General features: G+C 42.2%; 1 protein-coding gene across 3 annotated transcripts in view; it reads left to right on the top strand.

Annotated features, from left to right (window-relative positions):
* The window catches only part of anos1b (anosmin 1b), a 131786-nt gene extending 112283 nt beyond the window's left edge, over positions 1-19503 (top strand). For 2 of the 3 annotated variants that reach the window (XM_067398476.1, XM_067398475.1), the window contains 4 exons: positions 380-548; positions 17403-17620; positions 17894-18035; positions 18428-19503. In XM_067398476.1, coding sequence (XP_067254577.1) covers positions 380-548; positions 17403-17620; positions 17894-18034 — 528 coding nt within the window. In that variant the 3' untranslated portion in view covers position 18035; positions 18428-19503. The remainder of the gene's footprint in view (positions 1-379; positions 549-17402; positions 17621-17893; positions 18036-18427) is intronic. The other variant, XR_010896243.1, reaches the window with a different exon arrangement.
* The last annotated feature ends 3503 nt before the right edge of the window (positions 19504-23006 follow it).

Below are 23006 nucleotides of genomic sequence, written 5' to 3'. Positions count from 1 at the left end.
GATGTCACTATCAAACCTTGGCATGACCCTTGAATTTATTATTACTGCGTCTTGTTCGTACATCTGATTTCTTTGTTACCTGAAGTTTATGCAGCTGAATAGTGTAACAGATAATGGTACTACTGCCCAAGAGCACTGTATTTCCACACATGATCTGTCATCTCTGGCGCTGGACACAATAGACACAATGTGACCGTATCTTAGTGTGATATCATTATGATACGGATGGGTGAATCGGTTATCTGATTCGTTTTCAGCAGACCAGGAAGCAGTTACTTAAATGTGTTTTTCATTTACTCTTTCATTTCATTCTGAAGTCATTTCCACAGACAATATACTGTTATACTGAGTAATAACTTTGCTATTTTCTGCTCTTCAGGGAACACATTTTGTGATTACTGGCCTGTTTTTTGCCTGTAAGTACCGTGTGACAGTGAAGCCCATTATAGAACAAGAGCAGAGGTCTGAGGTCATGACCTCTGTTACCACTCCACTTTGCATATCACTGATGGGCAGACGGAAAAAACTGGCTGCCTGTGCCAAAGATGGTAAGATGATATCTAGCACAAGAGCCTTCAAAAAGATTTATTGTTATCGATATCAGAGAAAACATCAAATTAGTTGGGTGAATCTCACATAAATATGTCACCCTCACATTTCACCCTAAAATCAAAAGAAAAAATTCTGTATAGTTAAGCTTAGTTCACTTTCGAAAGGGAACTCGTGCTGCGTCGAAAAGCTAGGGGAACACCTCCACATGAACCGGTGTCTGAAACATTTATCAAATCATGGCAATATCATAATGACTGGTGACAGCCCATGACATCATAATGGTGAGACCCGACAGTATATAAGGGGGGCCAAGATAACATGTCATCCTCATTTCGTCTTCAGGGACTGTTATGTTTGAAGCACTATATCTGGCAAAATTAAACACACAGAGAAATCTAGAAGGTTTACTAAGCGTGTGGATCCATGTCCTCGTTATCTGACACCAGATGACATACACGAGCTGTGTGTTCTCTGTCTGGGGGAAGAGCACACACGGGAAGTTCTCAAGGGAGCTGCCTGTGCAAATTGTGAGTGTTCTCCATTGAGAACGCTCCGTTCTCGTCTGGCTCTCTCCTCGAGGAAAGAGAGTTCAGCATCTGAGCCTGGTGATTCTGGTCCTGCTCGTGCTTAAGCAGAGTGGAAACTCAGATCATGGGGTTCCCAGAAGGAGCTCGCCAAACAGTTTGAGAGGGGCGTGGACCATGCACCATAAAAAAGAATGACGATCAGTTTCTCTCTGGCCATAATCCTACAGCTCCAGTGAGCCTTCCCTTCCTTCCTGACCTGCATACTGAGGTTGAGGGGGCATGGAAGAACACATATTATACCAAAAAAAAAGGGCTAGCATTTTCCATGGTGTTAGGTCGCCACCCTGTGGCCGCAGGTTGAACTGTTTTAGGTCTTGGTTACTATTTAAATACTAAAATATTTTCTTTGTAGACCACTGTTCCCTGTGTAGGGTTTGTGGAAGAAATACGGGTATGTGTCGATGCCACCAACTGATAAGAGGGTTTGCTAACTATCTTGTGTTCTGGATAGACACTGACACTGAAATCTCAGACTCTGCCATCTAAGCCCCTTAAAGTGACATCTCACTTAAATGGCAGGGCATACGAGGCAGCGAGACAGGCTGGTGCTGCTCTGCACACGATGGCTGCATTGCAGGCGTACCAGGCTGACCTGCTGAGGGACTTAGACCAAGCTACATTCTGCTGAGGTCTGAGTCCTCATCCAGACAGACTGGACCTGGCCCTCCCTGGCCCGAGGACCACTGACAGGGCCAGAACACTATTGTCACCTCTTGTGCGCCCCCTCTGTGGAGGAGTAGGACACAGAGAAGGCAAGACTCTAGAAAGAAGGATTTGAGGTGGGTGATCCATCGAAAATGCGGTCAGCGTTGTCGATGGATCTCCTCACTCTGAGGGTGATCAGAACTACCCTCTCCATTCTTCTTTAACCTCAGGCGCTTCTACATCATTTGGAACTGTTCCAGGTCTTTGTTAAACTATTGAAATACTCATGTATTTCTTCTTTCTCGGTCAGCAAGGTCTTGCTGTCAGGTGGTTGGCCTTTCTGGAACCCCTAAGACCGCAAGTTACTACATGTAGCTGGCTTGGCTAATCTAATTCATTTTCGTATTCTAGCCTATAGCCTGGTCGACCTTATAGGTCGAGCTTGTACTCTTCTCATTCTGAGGGTGGGTTTGAGTACTTGGCTCTCTAAATCTGGTCATTAAGTTGAAGGCTTCTCTTTAGGCCTCCCAATTAGATCAGCCCTTAGGCTGGGAGCACTCTCCTCATGAGGGTCCCTGCTAGAGTGCACAGCCTCCTTAGCACCTTGAAACATAGGTGCTTTATAAATCATAGGATCGAGCAGATAACTCCCCTCACTTGCAAGGGTTGATAGCACTTCGCTGAGTCCTGCTTTTGACATCATTTTGACAGACCTTCAGCATGGTGTCATGCACTCCCTTCAGCATGGTGCCATTAAGGGACAATATTTGCCCCCTAAATTGACTTTCCAGTGCATTTATTATCTTTATAAATAACTTTACAACATATGTTTAACAATCATGACAATCATAACAATAATATTTTAAATAAAAAAATTCAATGATGATAAACATGCAATGATGATAAAAATGTAAAAAAGTGATTATTTTACATACTAAAACTGCCAGTAGGTGGCGGTAAGTCACTGAGTCACAGAGTCATTCGTTCATTCAGTAAAGCAAGTGGCTGAATTTATGAATGAATCATTGAATCAATGACTTTCACAAATGGTTCATTCAAACAGATTCATTCACAAAACGCCGCTGTGTCTGTTGTAGTTATGAACTCACAAAAGGTATGTTTTGTATCAAGAGTTTGAATCTTAAATTGATCTCTATGCACCTTCTGTGCCAGGCTATTTGTTTTTCATGAGAGTAAGTGCTAAATCTATAGGTACATTGTCGAGAACAGCAGTAATGTAGCGCGATCTGCTAAGGCAGCAGACTCTGACATAACCTATAAGCACCCATATGCACGCTGCTTATATAGAAATGGATTTAGTTAGTTTGACCGCAAAAGATGTGGTATTTTGATTGGATGTCATGTATTTGCGGCATTGTCATGAAATACATGGTCGGTTTTAATGTTATTTAAAGCTGGGGAAGAATTAAATGAATGACAAAATTCAGCATTTTGTTCGCGTACCCCGTCTGTCACGTCACGTACCCCCAGGGGTACGCGTACCCCAGTTTTGGAACCACTACCCTAGCACTTCAACGCAGCGTCTCATTCCTTGTTCTCAGGGAACGTCTCAGGTTACGCATGTAACCATGGTTCCCTGAGAACAGGGAATGAGACGCTGCGTCTTTCAGCCATGCCCCGGGGCCCGCCTGCATACAGTCCCTTCAGATGATAAGTGGAAGACATGTTATCTGGGTACTCCCTATCCGCTTGTTAAGTCATGATATAAGGAACGCCGAAACCTCGACTCAGTTCACTTGAGAATGCCATCGATTATGAGCGCTATTTATTCATATTATACATCAATCATTTAAAAAAGTTAAACATTTTAAATACTTACAGTCTACACAACAGTCTCCGTGCTCACAGCGTCACAGACATTAATATTTTAATGATTTATAAAAGATGAATCACTGTCTGGCCATCTAGAATTTTGGTGTGGAGATAAAGGTTATGATTATAATTTTTTTGTAGTATTACACCACATCGTGTGTGTATATTAGCACCATTTGTTGTTTTCTTGTGGTATGAGATTAGTGTTAGGACCCGGAAGCGCTACCATGTGACGTCAGACTTAACAACCGAATATACTTTCAGGTCGCACCATTATGATGTCATAGGCCAGTGGTTCCCAGTGGTTTTTTTTTTTTAGCTTTATGAATAACTTTATAAAATAAATAATGTTTTAAATAAAAAATGTCCAATAGAGAAATATGCAATGATGGTAAAACTAATTAAAACTTTTAAATATTAAACTAAAACCGCCAGTAGGCGGTCACTGTTTTTATGAGTGAGTCATCGAGTCATTCATTCAGTGACGAAGCAAGTGGCTGTGAATGAATCATTGAATCATTGACTCTCACGATTTGTTCAAAGCCGCAGAATTGTTTGTGGTTTTCGTTAGAACTATTATTTCATTGCAAAATAGAGTAAATACTGACAGTACTGTGTTTAAAATTTACGTTTTAAACATTTTAAATTTAATGCCACGTTTGCAGTCATGTGGATATTTGGGAACATTTGCATTCTTGCTCGTTATCATCATTAAATACAACTCACACAAGGTATGTTTTTGTATCGGAGAAAGTTTGAGTCTTAAATTGAAATTAATCCATTATCCGTGTCTATATTTGTTCTTCATGTGAGTAAGTGCTAAATCTCTACTTTTACAAAGGTGCATTGTCGAGAACGACAGTAATTTAGCGCGATTTAAGGAAGCAGATTCTGCACGCAATCTATCATTTGCATGCTCCTTGTTTTACAGTCTATGGCGGATATAGTCATTTTTGACTGCAAATGATGAGGTAATTTGATTAAATGTACTGGATTTACAACATTTTGGAAGTTAGAAATACATGCTCGATTTTAATATTATTTTAAGGTAGAATTAAATGACATACTCAGCATTTTGTTCACGTACCCCCTTTTGTCACCTCAGGTACCCCCAGGGGTACGCGTACCCCAGTTTGGGAACCACTGTCATAGGCTTTCATGGGTCAATATGATATTGCCGGTTCCCGTGGGGGCATTTCCCTAGCGTTTCGACGCAGCATCTCGTTCCCTGTTCTCAGGGAACCATGGTTACATGTGTAACCTGAGATGATTTCATTAATGCAATGCAAAATAAATAAATGAATAAATAATTAAATAAATCAAATCAAATTGGGTGAAAATCTGACCAACGGTCTAGGAGGAGTTAGAAAAAGGTTTTCAAGGAAATTCAATATGGTGGTCAGTGAGTTTGACTATGGCATAATTGGTATCATTGCTCTCGGTATGACTCACGGAATTTATCAGATCAGTTTTAGTAAAATGGGCAAAATAAATCAAAAGCTATTAGCATTATTTTGCAGAGATATAGCCTCATGGCTGTAACGAAATGTAGCGGTTATTAATCAATTTATGGATGAAATATGAATATAATAATTCATAAGGTTATGAATAAATTATGATTCATATATCGACCCAACGGGGAATTAAACTTATATTGTGAATCAATTACAACGAATTGTAATCAATTACATATAGTTCTGGTTTAATAATTATTTAGAGAAACTGTTCGTTTGTCCAGCAAACTAAGTCCCTCACAGAATATTATAAACAGAGTTATTCTCTGGCCGTGAAAATAACTTTATAGTTTTATAACATAAAGCGATCGAAAAGCGTTAAAGTGACTTGGTTTTCAGCTGAAAGAACAAACAGAACAATCGAGCATGAATAACGTTTTAATATATGCAAACTACGAATACAGAGGTTATACATCTAAATATATATACAAGAAAATACACACCTATGTACAAGAATAGAAGTAGAGAAGGAAAGAGAGAAGGCAAGTAGCAAACTCACAACCAGTCCTAAGCCAGCACGGAAATCAATTTCATCATCTAAGATTGAGAAACGGCAGTATACTTGCATTGGTTGCGTGTGTCGAATTTCAGGTTAGCGCTGGTGCAGTTCGTCGGCTTCCTCCGTTCAGCGGGAAGGTTTGAACTGAGGACGAGAGTGAGTTTCGCTGGAAGATGGCGATCCCGAAGCTGAGCGCGGTGGCAGCGCGTGGTCACCGGAGAGGTCCAGGAAAAACGTGCACGAGATGCTCGTGAGACAATCGGGAGAGAACACACAAGAAATTGCGCGTCTTTGCTTTTATGACAGATAAGCCGACACACCTCCTTGAGGTGGGGTAGCCAATAACATGGGTGCAAAGTTGGCGGGAAAGCTTTCCCATTGTTTGGCCTCACGACTTAATCCATTGATTTATGACTACCAGATCAGATCTCCAAAAGGAGTGTGTTCTTCACAGTATCATTAAACACAGAAAAATGCATTTGTCCGTTTGGTGACATGTCTCAATGAATAGCTCGAGTCCGGAGCTTTGAAACGAGATCAAACTCGATAGGTCAGAAAGGCATAGGAGAGAAGTTATGGTTTACAGACAAAATTATATCATTAAAATGCACACTAGCACAAATACACTCATTTAAACACTAGGAAACATGCATAGGCCCTAAAATATATGAAATATATATTTCAGCATAGCGGTAGTATATATATATATACAGTTAAAAGTGTATGTTTGTGTATTTCTGTATGTGTGTCTGTGTGTGTGTTTTTTGTGTGTGCCAGTGTGTGTGGGTGCTGGAATGTGGATCTGGCCTGTAGTCCACATGAGGGGCCCCTTTGATGTCCTAAGAGCAAGGAAATTGGGCCTGCTGTGTTACCTCGGAGGGCCACAAAGGTGTCAAGTGGGCTCATCTTTAGTAGACAGTTCGGAGCCGATTTAGTGATTAAGAAACAAAGTTCATCAGGTTAAAAGCGTTCTGAAGACTCCAAAGTTTATTGATTATCCTGATACGTGTGCATACGCTACAGATTCCCCCTTTCGGCCAACGAAGTTCCTGTGCGGACTTCGTTGGACGGTAACCAAGTTCGATGGCACATGGATCCGGATGGTCACGCAGCAGGTGGTTCCTACTGGTCCTTGAGGGAGAGCAGATAAGCACCTGTCCATGGATTCTTGCATCCCTTTGATCCCTTGGGATAGGATGAAGGCCAGGCCCAGGGCGAGTGAGTACTTGATTGCCATGGAGAGGCAACGGGTTGTGTTGGCAGGAGTCCAAGCTTGGGCTTTAGGTGAGCTGGTCAGGACAGGCAGTCGTGAGAGTGCTTGGAGGGCTGCATCAATAGGAGTACTGTCACTTAGCTGGGACCCCCCTTTGTCAATCCTCAGTTCCATTCCTGGATCTAAGGTGTGATGGTGATCCCTGGGGGAAGATGGGATTTCCAGTTCTGACTGGTCCTCTTTGCTTGAGAGACAGTGCACCGCCAGATGGCTGCGGTGAAGGATGGAACCCAGGAGTACCTGGATCCACTTACTTGGATTGGGCAGGCTGACACGAGTGGCGGTGTTGTGCTGATTGTAGGTTAGGGTGGCAGCATGAGTGGGGGTGTGGACGAGCAGTCGATCACCCACAATCTCGGCTTGTGTTCCGATGACTGGGGTGTGAGGCTTGGCCTCGGCAGGGCAGCGTGTGTCGCTGGTCATAAGCTGCAACCGGCCCATTCCTTCAGTGTGGTTTCTGAGGAAGAGCTGGTTTGGGCAGAAGGACTGAAAGTCTTTGGTGAAACTACACCTGCGAAAGTGGGGAGCCGGGCACAGCCGTGGGTTGCTGTTGTGGTAGGCTACCGCAACTGAGGTGTGTTTCTTGGCATGGGTGTTACGTTGCCGCCACATGACATTGACCGTGTCTTTGGGTCTGCCAGTAGCAAAGTCCAGCACAGTTTGTGTAGGATACTGAGGAATCCTATTCATAGCCACTCTGTCCATAGAGAAGCTAATTTCTCGCAGCAGTTCTGTCAACAGAGCTATAACCAACTGATTTTGGGCAAAGTCATTCTGGAGGACTGTAAACAGTTGCTTCCTTGAGTTCGCAGTTTGGATCAGCAGGAAACTGTGAGTGCGGAGAACCACCGCAATACCTTTCCAGGATTTGCAGGTGGTTTGCAGGGTTTGGCTCTGTGTTGCGAGTTGCTTTCTCAGTTGTAGGCGGAGCTTGTTGTGATGCTGATGAGGGGAGCAGGCTGTGATGAGACTCAAGTCTCCTGGTTGGTACAGATGCAACGGCAGTGGCACCTGCCGTGCCATCAGTAGTTCTGTGGGGAACACCTGAGTTGACTCCTGTACGGTGTCTGTGATGGCCATGAGCATCAGAGGAGGTTTTACCGTCCAGTCTTTCTGGTCGACTGACCGTGGAAATGTGATTCCTCGGTTTTGCAGTGAAGCTCGGTGCTTTGCGTTTGCAGTCTGGACATGACAGTAAACTTGACATCCTCTGGCGTGCTCTGCCACATCTTGCTGCATGCTGGGCCAGTGCGCCACTTGTTTTAATGTCTCGTCCGTAGTTCTGGTGCCATGGTGTTTGGCACATGGTGTGTCGTGGGTGTATATCAGTTCACCCCCCTTTTGGCCCTGTGGCAGTACAAGCTTTGGCGCTGTGAAGACATCAGGGACATATTTTAGAAAGTTCACTCCCACACGCAGCATGTGGTCGGTCATGGGACCAGGTGCCGTGAACGGGAGGTTGGAGGGGTATGAGTGGTGGTACAAAACATTTTGCATGGAAGTGTTGGCAAGTTTGGTTGTCAGTGGCAGTGGCAGTAAGGCGGGAAATGTTGCAGGAACAGTCCGCTGGCTGCGGGTTGTTGTTGTCACACTAAGGGTGGGTGAATGGGGTGGGTGTGACCATAGCTTGTTATGCAGGGTGCCAGTCTTGGCAAGGGCATTAGTTTGGTCGTTCACGCCTTTGTCACGCCCTGGTTGCTTTAAGCGTCTTTTCACCTTTTCCCCGTAAACGATCATGTCATGTGCTTGGGTGAGATGATCATGTGTCTGGAACATGTGTTGATGTTTCACCTGCTTGTTGCATTCAGTCTTGAAACCAGTTTGTTTCCAGCCCAGAAGATGGCATGTGAAACAAGGTCTGGCAAAGTGTGAGTCTGTGCACATGAGTTCTCTGATGTTATGGACAGAGGAGACTTGAAGGGTTTTGAGGGTCGCTGCTGCTTCACCATACTGACATGACTGGGGACCCCACCTGCTGTACTGTGGTTGGCAGGGTTGGTTGTTTAACCATTGTGCCCCTGCACTTGCCTGTAAGATGCCCTCATGGTTGTAGGAACGTCCATCGACGTAGGCCGTGGGCATTCCTTGGCACGCATTCTCTTTGAGGTATCTGTGACAGGCTGGTCGCTGTTGTTGGGGTACCAGTATCTGAAGTGTCAACGCTGGTGTGCTGTTATAGCAGTTTTGACAGGCAGCTGAATCTCCGCTCCGTGCAGACTTGTGCTTTTTGGCACGTTGTGGCAGTGGCACCTGCTGGTTCAGCCTCCTGAAGTCGCTGGTGGGTCGCCACTTGCTGTCTGGTTTGACAATGGACCAGGTAGGGACTGAATAGGTGCTGTTGCATGGGCAGATAACACCTTTTCCTTCTGTTGAATGAACAACCTCCTGTACTGGTTCATGTGGGGCGATGTGACCTTCGTACTGCCTGATTAAGGTGGGAGGAGCATTTGGGTGTGTTGCACTACGCACTGTGTGAAGTTTAGTGAGACATAAAAGGTCTTTGTCAAATGTCACTTTGAATTTGTGCAAGACGTTTCTGAGTCTTTGACAGTCTGCATCATTCTTTAGCGCACTTGCATCTTTCTGGATCTGTTGGCCTTTAGGCTCAAACCTTGGGAAGGGCTCCTCTGTTGTGGTGTAAGCTGTCAGGTTGGCTGTCCGAGGTGCAGCACTTTCCTGAGTTTCACAGGCAGGCTGTTTAGCGACTGTGGGTACAGCGAGGTGTTGGTCCTCCATCAGCTCCATTCTGCGCACCTGTTTGGTGGGTACCAGTTTGATGGGAGTGATGGAGATGCTCTTGAAGGATGCCGTGAAGCTTGTGTTGCTTAAGCTTCTTTCTGGGACCATGGCAGCTGGTATTAAGTTAATGACTGTTAACCTGAGTTTAAAGTCAGAGGGGCCGTGGTCCACTATCCACTCTAGATGGCAGGCTTTGGGAATGCTGATGTCTGTGACCATGCATTCGTTGAGCCAGCTGTGAACTACGTAGGGTGACACTTCAGTTAGCGGTGTGGCTTTTAGAGCAAGTCCAAGTTCCACGCCTTCAGGTGACAGTGTGAAGGAGCCCAGCATGTGGCTTAGGGTTTGACCACATTGCCTGTTGAGCCAACCAGCACCCCCTTTGGTGTAAGGTGGTACTACAATTTCCTGTATGTTGATCAGGATGCAGACCTGTTGGATAGTCTGGCCTGACAGGAAGTTGGCAGTGTTGACAGGAACAACAGGAAGCTGTGCAGTCATAGGGGCCCACAACAACTCACTTGCACTGTCCGTATGAGCATTAGAGTGCATCAGGAGGTCTGGAAGGACCAGGAAGTGATGGATTAAATGCCGGTTATTCCATTTGAAGTTCAAAACGCAGATGTCCTTGACCGTCATCATGGTTGGCAGACGAAAGTCTAGTGGAAAGTGTGTTTGCTTGTTGACAAATGGGAGGTCCGGTGTTCCTTCACTGAGAGCACTTAACAGCGTGTGGCTGAAGGCTGAGTTGTCTGCCCACAGTGTGAGAATAATGTCTGTTGTAGTTACATCATTCAGCTGTGAGTCTGTCGTGACCTTGGAGCAGAGAGAGTTACAGTCTATGGTGAGTTGAAGTACGCCGGGTGGCGAACTTGAACTGTGCTCTGAGCCGGGGTTCCCACGGTTAGCTGGGAGATTTCCCGCGACCTCTGTGACCTGACCGTCTGGCTCAGGTGGTCTGGGTGACTGGGAAGGCAGAAGTTCACACGCTTGAGCCCAGACTTTCAGCGGTCTGGCTTTCAATAAGGGCTCAAAACAGTCTAGCAGGTCTTTGTGGATGAAACAGGGAAACATGTCCATTTGCGCTACACACACCGGAGGTGCCAGGCTCACTCGACCAATGGTGTGGTGCATGGGAGCTGTGTGTTCAAGGTGGACCTCATTTGGACTGTGCGACTGCACATTCAGCTCACATCTTTGTGACTTGAGAGTCTGATTTTGTCTTTCAGCTTCATTTCTCAATCTTTCAAAAAGGTGAGGACAGGTTTCTGGGCAGTGGTCGGAGACTGTGTAACTGGTTTGATTTTCTACAGTCTTTTCAGGAGCAGTGTTCTGCTTGGAGGGAGCTTCGTCAACCAAGTTTTTCAGCTGCTGAGTAGACATACTGCGTGAGCCGGCCAAGGCTTCCAGGTGATCACTCACCGCAGGGTGCAGCTCTCGGAGAAGCAGAGTGTTGAAGATGAAATCTTCCTCCATCGCTGGCTGACCACATGCTCTGAAGCAGGCCATTTGCAGTCGGCTGTAGCAAGTGTATGGGTTTATCAGTCTGCCCCGTTTTAGGTCCATGGCAGCAGGGAGCCCTTGATCTGATGCAGGGTCAGAAAGCTTTTGGATCAGAACCTGTCGCAGGTGCTGGCAGTTGGATGTGATAGCTGCTGGCGATGGTTCTTGGCCGCTGGACATTTTGGGCAGTGGACTTTCAACCCCATTTGGAATTAGGGCTTCTTGACTGGTTAGGGGAAACTCGGTGATGTGTGTTTCCCCTCTCATGCCACTTTTCAGTACTCTGTAACCAGTGTCAAGTTCATTCACATAGTCTCTTTGTTGTTTCGGAGCCATAACTCCTTTCTGGGCCTGTTTGAGGTGATTTTCACAGGTCAGGGCTTTAGTGTGTCTGTCTTTCAGCTTAGTTTCTGCTTTGGCTAGGGGAACTTCGCTGTGTTGGAGTTTTCCAGTCAGTTTTCTACGCTCCACCTCCAGGTGGAGCTCTGCAAGGGCTTTTTGAAGTCTTTGCAGCTCCTCCTGCAGCTCGGGTTTGGATTCGTCCGCTGTCCAACGCTGGTCCTGGGTCTCGACGAGTCGCTGATCGTGGTGACGATGAATCTGGGCCAGATTCCTCCGGGCGTCCTCCGCCTGGAGCTTGAGGTTGTGGGCGATGGCTCGGATGACTCTCGCCCACTCTTTGTAGCTCGGCATTGGATCGTGGGCCATTAGTCGATTCAGGTTGTCGTCCAGCTGCTCGTTGCTTAGGTGCTGGGGATCCACAGCGTCGTTGGGCAGGATCGTGCTGGTCAGGGAGCCCAACCCGGTCTTGAGTCCGTCCCCATGGGTGCTGGGGCTGGCTGCTCTGAACACGTTAGCTTGCTGTTGGCGAGAGAAAGACAGCACAAACAGAACCAATGCAAGCACGCGCAGGGCTAACGACTTATAATAATGCATGATTATATAATTCTTTGGTTTGGTTCCAGTTAACTGGTGCAGACAGTTAGTGGAATGTAGGCTAGACACTTAATTGTCGATAGCCAAAAGGACCACGCGGGTCAATTTGTGTGGGTGAGTGCCGGATTTGAATAAAGATTTTGACAGGCGGTAGCCCTAAGAGTCCTTTGATGACTCTCGCTGCTCGGTCGTCTATCTATTACTCAGTTTTCCGTGACGGCTCTCACAGGCTCTGCTTTTACATGAACTGAAAGAAACAAACACAGTAGAGAAGCAAAACAGAACAGGGTGGCTGCAATTAAATGAGAAATAGAGCAGTAAACAAATAGAAAGGAATAAAAATAGAATAGCAATAAACTAAAACAGAAGGGCTAGAGGGGAGAAGTGAAACTTAAACTTCCTATTCCAGCTGGGTTTATGACGGTGTCAGGCGAGTGCACTGTTGCGTCATAAAACCTAGAGGGATGGTATGGATCAAGAGCATTAGGGTTGGCCCGCACCCGAATAATTGAAGAATATGTAATATTCTGTGGTTTTCAATTAGGTGAAGTGACTGTATGTCACTAATTTAGGCCTGGGTGAATCATTGGTGCCCAGATAAGAACTCAATGGCAGGCCACCTTTCCTTGACGTTCAAACACTCTTCTGTGGTGTCCGTGGCCACCTGTCCCCTTTGTACCACGGTGCAACCTCTCAAACAGGGAACACCAGCACAATTGCGCACTTTGGCAAGGTATTTGCGCCAACGGCCCGAGTGACCGGTCAAAATTGAGTTTTCCCTAAACTCAGAGTCTGTCCCCTTTACGGGCAGTTACTCCAAACGGGCGGTTCTGTCGCGCAGAAGCCTGAGCAGGGAAATTAAACAAAATTGTCGTTTGTTGTCAATCTGGCTCGTTGCCTCCCTGTACCTGATACACAACTCGCTGATGTCCTTGCGTGTTGCCCGTGATACGAGGTCAGAGTGTCTCCGATTCACACACAGTCAGTGAAAGAACCGCCAGGCCAGGTAGCTCCACTCACTGGAACTCACTGGAGCAACCGTCAGCTCACCCCAGGGCGCTAAAGGGCCTTATCTGCAAGTGCACAAACAGTCAGGTAAACACGACTTAATTGTAAATTTAAATCTCAATTTAAATCTTGTTTAAATAGAATTTAAATAATTAAGTGTGTAGGATAAAAGAGTAGGGGTCTAAAATGAACTAGCTAGAAGCAGAACAAAAGTAAAAATAAAATAAAACAAAAACAAATCAGATGCACTTGATTCAAATTTGAATTAAACTCTGTTCAATTAAATTTAAATGAGTGCATAGAATAACAGGATGGGAAAAAGAGAAAAGAGGATAATTCAGAGGCACTTGATTCAAATTTGAATTAAACTTGTTCAATTACATTTAAATGAGTGCATAGAATAACAGAATGGGAGAAAGGAGAAAAGAGACAGCCTTCCCTATTTGCAGATTTTTCCTAAAGAGAATTGCTTGTTGATAGCAAAATGCCAACTGATTGACACTACTTAATTTTAAAATTGAATTAAATGTTATTTAATTAAATTCAAAATAAGTGTATGAAATAAGGGAGGCTTGGGTGTGCGTGAATATTATTGCCAGCCAATAACACACAGGACCCAGAACTAAGAGTGAATAAAATAAAACATTAAGTAATAAAAGGGAATGAATTTCCAAAGTAAAACTAAAGAAATAACTTGAGAGAGAGAAAAGACAAAAAGGGAATGGATGAAATAACACAAAGTAGAATAAAAATAAAATAAATAAACTGAAATAAAATAAAATAGAGTAGATCTGTGAATACAGGAAAAAAAATACAAGGGAAAAGAGAATTGACTTATCTGGCAGTGTCCACCAGGAGGCGCACTCTCAGAAAGTGAATTCCCTTGTTGGAAGGGAAACAATTTAAATTAAAAATTTAAACGTGTTTAAATTAAATTTAAATCAGTAAACCACATTCCAACAATGATTGGAAAGCATAACCACCAAAAGCAAATTACTTTTACAACTCCCCGCAGTATAGAGAAGCAAAAGATAACTTGGAGATAATTTCGGTTCAAAGTATGGAGCGGCTTTAACTCAGAACGTCCACGCGGTGGCGTCACTGAGTCCACACAACCAATAAGTAGGGAGGGGTGGCACACCTGAGCAGACTGCCCTCTGGCATCTGGTCAGAGTTACTGCATCCCCTTTCTTTAATTCGTGATATAAAACGAGCGCTTTGTGGGGTTCTGACCCTTACGCTGTTTTAACTGCACGGTCACGATTACAACTATAGAACCTCAGCGGATTCTTTCATAAATATATGTGTACCGTTTTACTCACGGGTACACAACTCTGGGAATCAGTCCCTTTGGTGCAAACTTTAATGCACGCGAATATGTAACGCTTGCGGGATTCCTTCGCCGCGGGTTACAAATCAACATTGGATCAGAATGTTGATATGAGCTCCAAATTATTACACACCAATCGATAAATCAGACGGACTGCTTTTCCGATTAGATCTGTAATGGGTTCACGTGGTTTGGGTAGCTAGGCCAGACGACATAACCCAGGAGCAAACCAGCTATGGTGAAATTTTTTTTTTTTTGGACGACACAAATAATTCACATAGCGGTAAAATTTAGGCCTTTCAAGAGATTTAGTGGGAATATTCGCCACTATACTCGTTTCAAAACGCGTTGAATGCGATTCAATTCGTTAATTCAAGCGGAAATTAATATTCAAAACTGTAACTTACTGCAAAGATTGTCGTCCTTCACAGATACGAGCTTGAAATATCAATAGACTGCAGTGTATTTCACGGTCAACCAAGGCTAGGCCTGCAGTGTTTTTAGACACAAACAGCAGCTTGTTAACGGTGCGTGGAGAGGACTCGTGCGTCTTCTCACTGAATAAAGCGCGCATGTACATTAAGTCATACACAAATTATTCTACATTGCTCTTTTACCAAAAACCAAGTTTAAAACGTGGATGAAATATGAATATAATAATTCATAAGGTTATGAATAAATTATGATTCATATATCGACCCAACGGGGAATTAAACTTATATTGTGAATCAATTACAACGAATTGTAATCAATTACATATAGTTCTGGTTTAATAATTATTTAGAGAAACTGTTCGTTTGTCCAGCAAACTAAGTCCCTCACAGAATATTATAAACAGAGTTATTCTCTGGCCGTGAAAATAACTTTATAGTTTTATAACATAAAACGATCGAAAAGCGTTAAAGTGACTTGGTTTTCAGCTGAAAGAACAAACAGAACAATCGAGCATGAATAACGTTTTAATATATGCAAACTACGAATACAGAGGTTATACATCTAAATATATATACAAGAAAATACACACCTATGTACAAGAATAGAAGTAGAGAAGGAAAGAGAGAAGGCAAGTAGCAAACTCACAACCAGTCCTAAGCCAGCACGGAAATCAGTTTCATCATCTAAGATTGAGAAACGGCAGTATACTTGCATTGGTTGCGTGTGTCGAATTTCAGGTTAGCGCTGGTGCAGTTCGTCGGCTTCCTCCGTTCAGCGGGAAGGTTTGAACTGAGGACAAGAGTGAGTTTCGCTGGAAGATGGCGATCCCGAAGCTGAGCGCGGTGGCAGCGCATGGTCACCGGAGAGGTCCGGGAAAAACGTGCACGAGATGCTCGTGAGACAATCGGGAGAGAACACACAAGAAATTGTGCGTCTTTGCTTTTATGACAGATAAGCCGACACACCTCCTTGAGGTGAGGTAGCCAATAACATGGGTGCAAAGTTGGCGGGAAAGCTTTTCCATTGTTTGGCCTCACGACTTAATCCAATGATTTATGACTACCAGATCAGATCTCCAAAAGGAGTGTGTTCTTCACAGTATCATTAAACACATAGAAAAATGCATTTGTCCGTTTGGTGACATGTCTCAATGAATAGCTCGAGTCCGGAGCTTTGAAACGAGATCAAACTCGATAGGTCAGAAAGGCATAGGAGAGAAGTTATGGTTTACAGACAAAATTATATCATTAAAATGCACACTAGCACAAATACACTCATTTAAACACTAGGAAACATGCATAGGCCCTAAAATATATGAAACATATATTTCAGCATAGCGGTAGTATATATATATATATATATATTAGGGCTGCACGATTAATCGCATGCTATTCTCATGCGCATTTCGTCAGTAAAGCCGGTTCCCTGATTACCGCTAAATCGCCATCACCTGCTTTCAAATGAAGCGGCATTTAATAGACAGAGCCGTAGATCACTGAAAAGCCACGCAATATCGCGTTCATATCGCAGATGAATCGCCTGCGATAATGAACGCGATATTGCGTGGCTTGTCTGTGAACTACGGCTCTGTCTATTAAAAGGCGCTCCGTTTAAAAGCAGGTGATGGCGATTTAGCGGTAATCAGGGAACCGGCTTTACTGACGAAATGCGCGTGAGAATAGCATGCGATTAATCGTGCAGCCCTAATATATATATATATATATATATATATATACAGTTAAAAGTGTATGTTTGTGTGTTTCTGTATGTGTGTCTGTGTGTGTGTTTTTTGTGTGTGCCAGTGTGTGTGGGTGCTGGAATGTGGATCTGGCCCGTAGTCCACATGAGGGGCCCCTTTGATGTCCTAAGAGCAAGGAAATTGGGCCTGCTGTGTTACCTCGGAGGGCCACAAAGGTGTCAAGTGGGCTCATCTTTAGTAGACAATTCGGAGCCGATTTAGTGATTAAGAAACAAAGTTCATCAGGTTAAAAGCGTTCTGAAGACTCCAAAGTTTATTGATTATCCTGATACGTGTGCATACGCTACATGGCCATGAGTTTGAAAAAGTAGGTTTTCTGGAAAAATCTAAATCAAAAATATCTAAAAAATATTTTGGAAAATTACGTCATAGGGTGCAATCAAATCGTCTGGAGACAAGAAATTAGAGGAAATTTTTGTTTATAGCCTTTACAGTTCAAAAGTTATTAGCATGAATATGAACAAATTTGGACAGTTGGTGGCACTAGAGGGTTTGAGTTAGAGACTCTAAATTTGCTCTAGATTATATTGAGACTGTCCTCTATCTGTATGCCAAATTTTATAATTTTCCTGCAAGTGGTTCTATGGGCTGCCATAGATTCAAGAGCAAAAGAAGAAGAATACTTAATACAACTGTTTCGTATTTTATTTAAAATGAATTTTTGTCTTTGATTTTTTGTGTGAAATATGAGTCAGGCAGTCATTCTGAGGTTCACCCAGGATTTTGCAAATGTTATGACAGAATTTTTTTATACTTTATCATTCATACCAGTGCAATCTCTTTTCCTAGAGCACCATCCTCAGCTTAAAAAAGCCCTGCAGCGGCCTGAGAAACTGGCAGCATCATTCCAGCCAGTGAACAGCTCCATACAGGCAGTTTTCAGCTGGCAGGTGTCACCAGAGAGCACAGGTCAGATGCCCATCACTGGATTCCAGTTCTCCTGGGTCAAAGTGTCCAGCAGCAGCACTAATGGCACACTGATCTCCCAAACACACAACCTGCCTCCAGTGAGTCTCGTAGCTTATTGATAAGAATGAATACAAACAAAATACTAAAAGATGAATGATTCTAAGCAGAGCACAAAATACATTTTGACTGATTTATCGACCATTTGGTGGACACTTTTTAAATGTGATGTTTTTTTATGTTAAAATACTTTCTTATCAGTGTATCTGCAATTTTTTAAATGCTGATATTCAAGTTGAAATGGAAAATGCTGTCAGTAGATCTTGAGTCTTATTGCACCCGTAACATTGATCTGTGAATGTTTTGTCCTTCAGGATCAGCTGTCGTTCACTGTAGAAAAGCTCCAGCCAGAGAGTGTGTACCGAGTTGAGGTGCAGGTTCTGTCTGAAGCAGGAAGTGGACCATCAGTGGCCAAAACGCTCCACACTCCTCATGTGAATGGTACACTCCTCTGAGGTACAGATCACACCTGCCAGCACCAAAGAGACCGCTGTGAATGAATGTACTCAAAATGCATGCTTTTCATGCAGACAGTGACATGAATATACTGTACCTTTTCTATAATGAACATGTTTTCAGTTTATAGATTATTAATTGTGTGTTTAAAGAGTGTTTTGCAGATGGTAAAGTATGAATGACAAAAGTGTTCATGGATTTTGAAAAATGTGGTCATTGAATGCATTTTGCGTGAAAACAATGAAAAATTATTTACAGTTTGGTCCGCATAGACTTCTGTTTCACTGAATGTGTGAAGAGTTTTTAAAATGTGCCTTCAATATTGAACAATGCTTGTTAGCAATTGAAAAAAAACTGTAATATAAACTTTTTTTTTTTTTTTTTTTTTACAGATGGAGAAAAAAACGTGAGAAATCAAGCTACTCATACACAAAGTGCTTGTGATGTTCCTCATTTGGAAACATGCATCTGCTAAATGTAAAAGCACACTTCATCACCACAGAGAAAATGTTATCAAACTCCAGAATATCCCAGCTGTTCTCTGTTGTCATGGAGATTGTGTATGGAGGCCTCTCCCACCAGACCAGCATGTTCACTGAAGCAACATGGAAGTGAAGTGTTTAGCTCAGTGTACTGTAACATATGAATGTTGAGTAGCCAAAGAGTGCATTAGTTTTGTAAAAATGTGTAGCACTGATGTATTTAGTTGCATATATTATGTGTCCTATTATTTTATTGACATTTATGTTTTCCATACAGAAGTTTAATGTGCCAGTGGACCTCATGAAACTCAATCAGTATGATTTTCTGTCTAAATAGCTTGCAAAACAACTGCCATTGTTTATGTTACCTTTTTTATTATTAATTTAGAGGACATTTTATATATAAATCATGTTTCTTTCATGAGAATCAAACCCAATGACTATCAAAGTTCATGTTTACGAATTTTACACAGAAATTCATTCTGTTCGTGTTTCATGAATAATACCTAACATCCATATTTTTAATGTAATATATTAAATTAAAAATACAGCATCTCTAACCTGGTTACCAGCCCTTGGAATTAATCTCAGATGGCAACATTTGAACAGGGTCATTTCTGAACAAAAGCATGTCTGATTTTATTTATTGTGAATGTAATTCATTAATCTCAAGCAGAACAGTGTAATATACTAAACTTTCTATGACAAATTGTGATATATGTCAGTGCCTTATACTGTATCAGTTATCAGGCTAGATCCGATTGATTTACAGAATACGTTTCAGCTTTAGCTGTCTATCTGCCTTTACAAATGACTCACAGCAAATAGAAACAGCAGAAAAAGTGCTGTGGATACTGCTGCTTAAATTAGGCAAATGTTCTTTAAACATAAAATGCTTTTTTAAAGATGTATCTTTGTAGAATATAGCATACTGTTTTTGTAAATATTGAATTTCGTGCATAATCTATGGTTTGCTGTCATTTCTAATAAACTAGGTTAAATAAAGCTCCGCACTTTTCATTTATAAATAGTTGTGTTCATCATGAGAATGTGAGCTGAACATCAACAGGAATATTCTTAGAGTTAGAATGTACAGTAATTGAAACATCTTCTCTATATTCACAGCAGCAGCATCTTTGATTTTAAATGGGAATGAAAGAGAGGCTGTGAGGGATATACAGTAAACGTACATCTCTTCTGTGGGTTTTTTTTATTATTTAATGTGTTTTTGGATTATTGATGAAATGCTGCAAAAATATCTTTCCAAGAAATTTCTGTAGGAAAAAAATTTATAAGTGATCAAGGAGCTTTATACAGGTTATTTATTTATTTACAGCGGATGCCAATGAAAACATGGTAAGTCTATTCCTCACAGCCTTGTCATGAGAAATTGAATCAGGTCTCCTTTAAGACCCCTAGTGATCTCAGTGGTTCAAAGGACATTTAATCTGTAGTATTTTTAGCACCTAAATACAATTCCTGCAAAATCACATTATGATATTGTTTAAATTGCATTATAATGACCATTAATTTTAAATTACATGGCTTATATACTAGTACATAACTGAAGCTATAGACCCCTTAATCGCCTACGTCATTGTGACGTCACCGCTCTAGCTGGAGGCAAAACATAAATAAGAACTAATAGTAGGCGGCTAGGCACGCTAAAGTTTGAGGTTTTGACTTTAAAATGTCGTCTTGTTTTGTTTTTGGCTGCCAGAATAGAAGGAACAGCACTTTTGGTTCAAAACTAAAGTTTTACCAGATCCCGGCAAACATTCCTTCACAGAAATCAAAAAGATAATTGTGGTTGAATGCAATACGGCGTACAGACTGGATGGAGACGATCATAAATAATACTCGTGTTTGCAGTGCACACTTCATATCAGGTAAATAATCGACGCATATGTAATGGTGTGTTGGTTTTATCTAGTACAAATCAGCAAGTTTCTGTTTTATAGGTTAAAAGTACCGCAGTAAAGATAGTTTGCGGTTTGATATTCAGATTTCTTTTGGCTATAAATACGCAGTGCGCTGTCATAGACATGCAAATAATTCCAAATATCGTTCTCCATGATTTGTGAATTAAGGTGACGCTGTCCTTTGGGCCGAAATCAGTTTTTTTTTTTTTTTTTTTTTTTTGTAGCGACTCTTAATTTTATAATGGCTATAGCTCCAAATGTTGGACACTTAGAGGAATGAAACTGGTGTCATCTTCACCAGCTTGATCTGTGAATTTTTTCACAGCAAAGCTCATGTCCGTAAACCCCTTGGTAAGTCCGCCAGTAAGGAATGTGAAATTATTGATTAGCTAATAAGGAACTATCTTTGTCCTAAATTTGATATTACTTACTGATTAGTTAAGCTTGTTTCTATATTAGTTAATAGTAGTAGCTCAAGTGTTAATGTAGATCTACTCATTAGTCCTGCATTACTTCCTGCATAGTTACTTATTAATGACTAATGACGGACCATTATTCTAAAGTTTTACCGAGGATAGCACTGCTACATCACTCGCCACCATATTAATAAATAAATAATAAAGAAATATGGCATCCCTTTCAACTTAAACTGATATCTATAATCAATACGTGAAATACACCTAGATAAATGTATATTAATAATGCGATTTAACGTTAGCTCTGGTTGATGGCTTATATAAGATCATGAGTCATGACTAGCTGCTACCTCAAGTGACATGAGCATTCTGTAAATAATTATGCAAACATACCTTTATCTTGCTCTTTTTTCTCCTCCTCTGTCTTTTTCTCCTTTCGGCACCAGAGGGATACATCCTTTTTTGTGACATGGCTTATCATTTATAACATTTATTACAGTGACGTGCACTTGCGCGCCGGCGCGAATTGTCAATGCACGCGAGGTGTCTATGCGCAATTGCGCATGACTCAAACGCTAGAAGACACAGCAGCAGTTGTCGGCAAATCAGAATTTTCTTGTCTCGAATTATTTATTTATTCATTCGTATTCATTCATTCATTATATCTCTTGTTTAAGTTATTTAATTGTAAAAAAAAAAAAAAAAAAACACGATTGGGGGGCCCCCTATTGGCCAGTTCGCTTATGCCTCGGGCCGGCCCTGGTACAGGTCAGCTGACCCATCCCTGGGTCACTAACATCGCTATTTTGATCTGTGAAAACTTTCACAGTTCAGTACGGGTCAGCTGACCCATCCCTGGGTCACTAGCATTACTTTTCTGTTCAGTGAAAACTTTCACAGTTCAGTATGGGTCAGCTGACCCTTCCCTGGCTCATGTACATCACTATTCTGACCTTTGAAAACTTTCACAGTACAGTACGGGTCAGCTGACCCTTCCCTGGGTCACTAACATCGCTATTCTGATTTGTGAAAACTTTCACAGTTCAGTACAGGTCAGCTGACCCTTCCCTGTGAAAGTTTTCACAGATCAGAATAGATATGTTAGTGACCCAGGGAAGGGTCAGCTGACCCTTACTGAACTGTGAAAGTTTTCACAGATCAGAAAAGTGATTCTAGTGACCTTGGGAGGGGTCAGCTGACCCTTACTGAACTGTGAAAGTTTTCACATATCAGAATAGCGATGTTAGTGACCCAGGGAAGGGTCAGCTGACCCGTACTGAACTGTGAAAGTTTTCACAGGTCAGAATAGTGATGTACATGACCCAGGGAAGGGTCAGCTGACCCGTACTGAACTGTGAAAGTTTTCACAGGTCAGAATAGTGATGTACATGACCCAGGGAAGGGTCAGCTGCCCCTTACTGAACTGTGAAAGTTTTTACAGATCAGAAAAGTGATTCTAGTGACCCTGGGATGGATCAGCTGACCAGTACTGAACTGTGAAAGTTTTCACAGATCAGAAAAGTGATTCTAGTGACCCTGGGATGGATCAGCTGACCAGTACTGAACTGTGAAAGTTTTCACAGATCAGAAAAGTGATTCTAGTGACCCTGGGAAGGGTCAGCTGACCTGTACTGAACTGTGAAAGTTTTCACAGATCAGAATAGTGATGTACATTATCTGTACAAGGTCATTTATATAATATATATATATATATATTATATATATATATATATATATATATATATATATATATATATATATATATATTATATAAATGACCTTGTACAGAGGCCCTCGACCTAAAACAATGTTATTTTATTCCAGCAGTCTGCGTGTTCATTGGTAATAGACGTTAAACATGAAGAACGCCTTTATTTCACATTCCTTACTGGCGGACTTTCCAAGGGGTTTACGGACAAGAGCTTTGCTGTGAAAAAATTCACAGATCAAGCTGGTGAAGATGACACCAGTTTCATTCCTCTAAGTGTCCAACATTTGGAGATATAGCCATTATAAAATTAAGAGTCGCTACGAAAAAAAAAAACTGATTTCGGCCCAAAGGACAGCGTCACCTTAATTCACAAATCATGGAGAACGATATTTGGAATTATTTGCATGTCTATGACAGCGCACTGCGTATTTATAGCCAAA

The sequence above is a fragment of the Chanodichthys erythropterus genome, chromosome 10, assembly GCF_024489055.1.
Source record: "Chanodichthys erythropterus isolate Z2021 chromosome 10, ASM2448905v1, whole genome shotgun sequence".
Classification (NCBI taxonomy): domain Eukaryota; kingdom Metazoa; phylum Chordata; class Actinopteri; order Cypriniformes; family Xenocyprididae; genus Chanodichthys; species Chanodichthys erythropterus.
The sequence above is the reverse complement of the archived record's forward strand: the minus strand, read 5'-3'. Positions and strand labels throughout refer to the sequence as shown.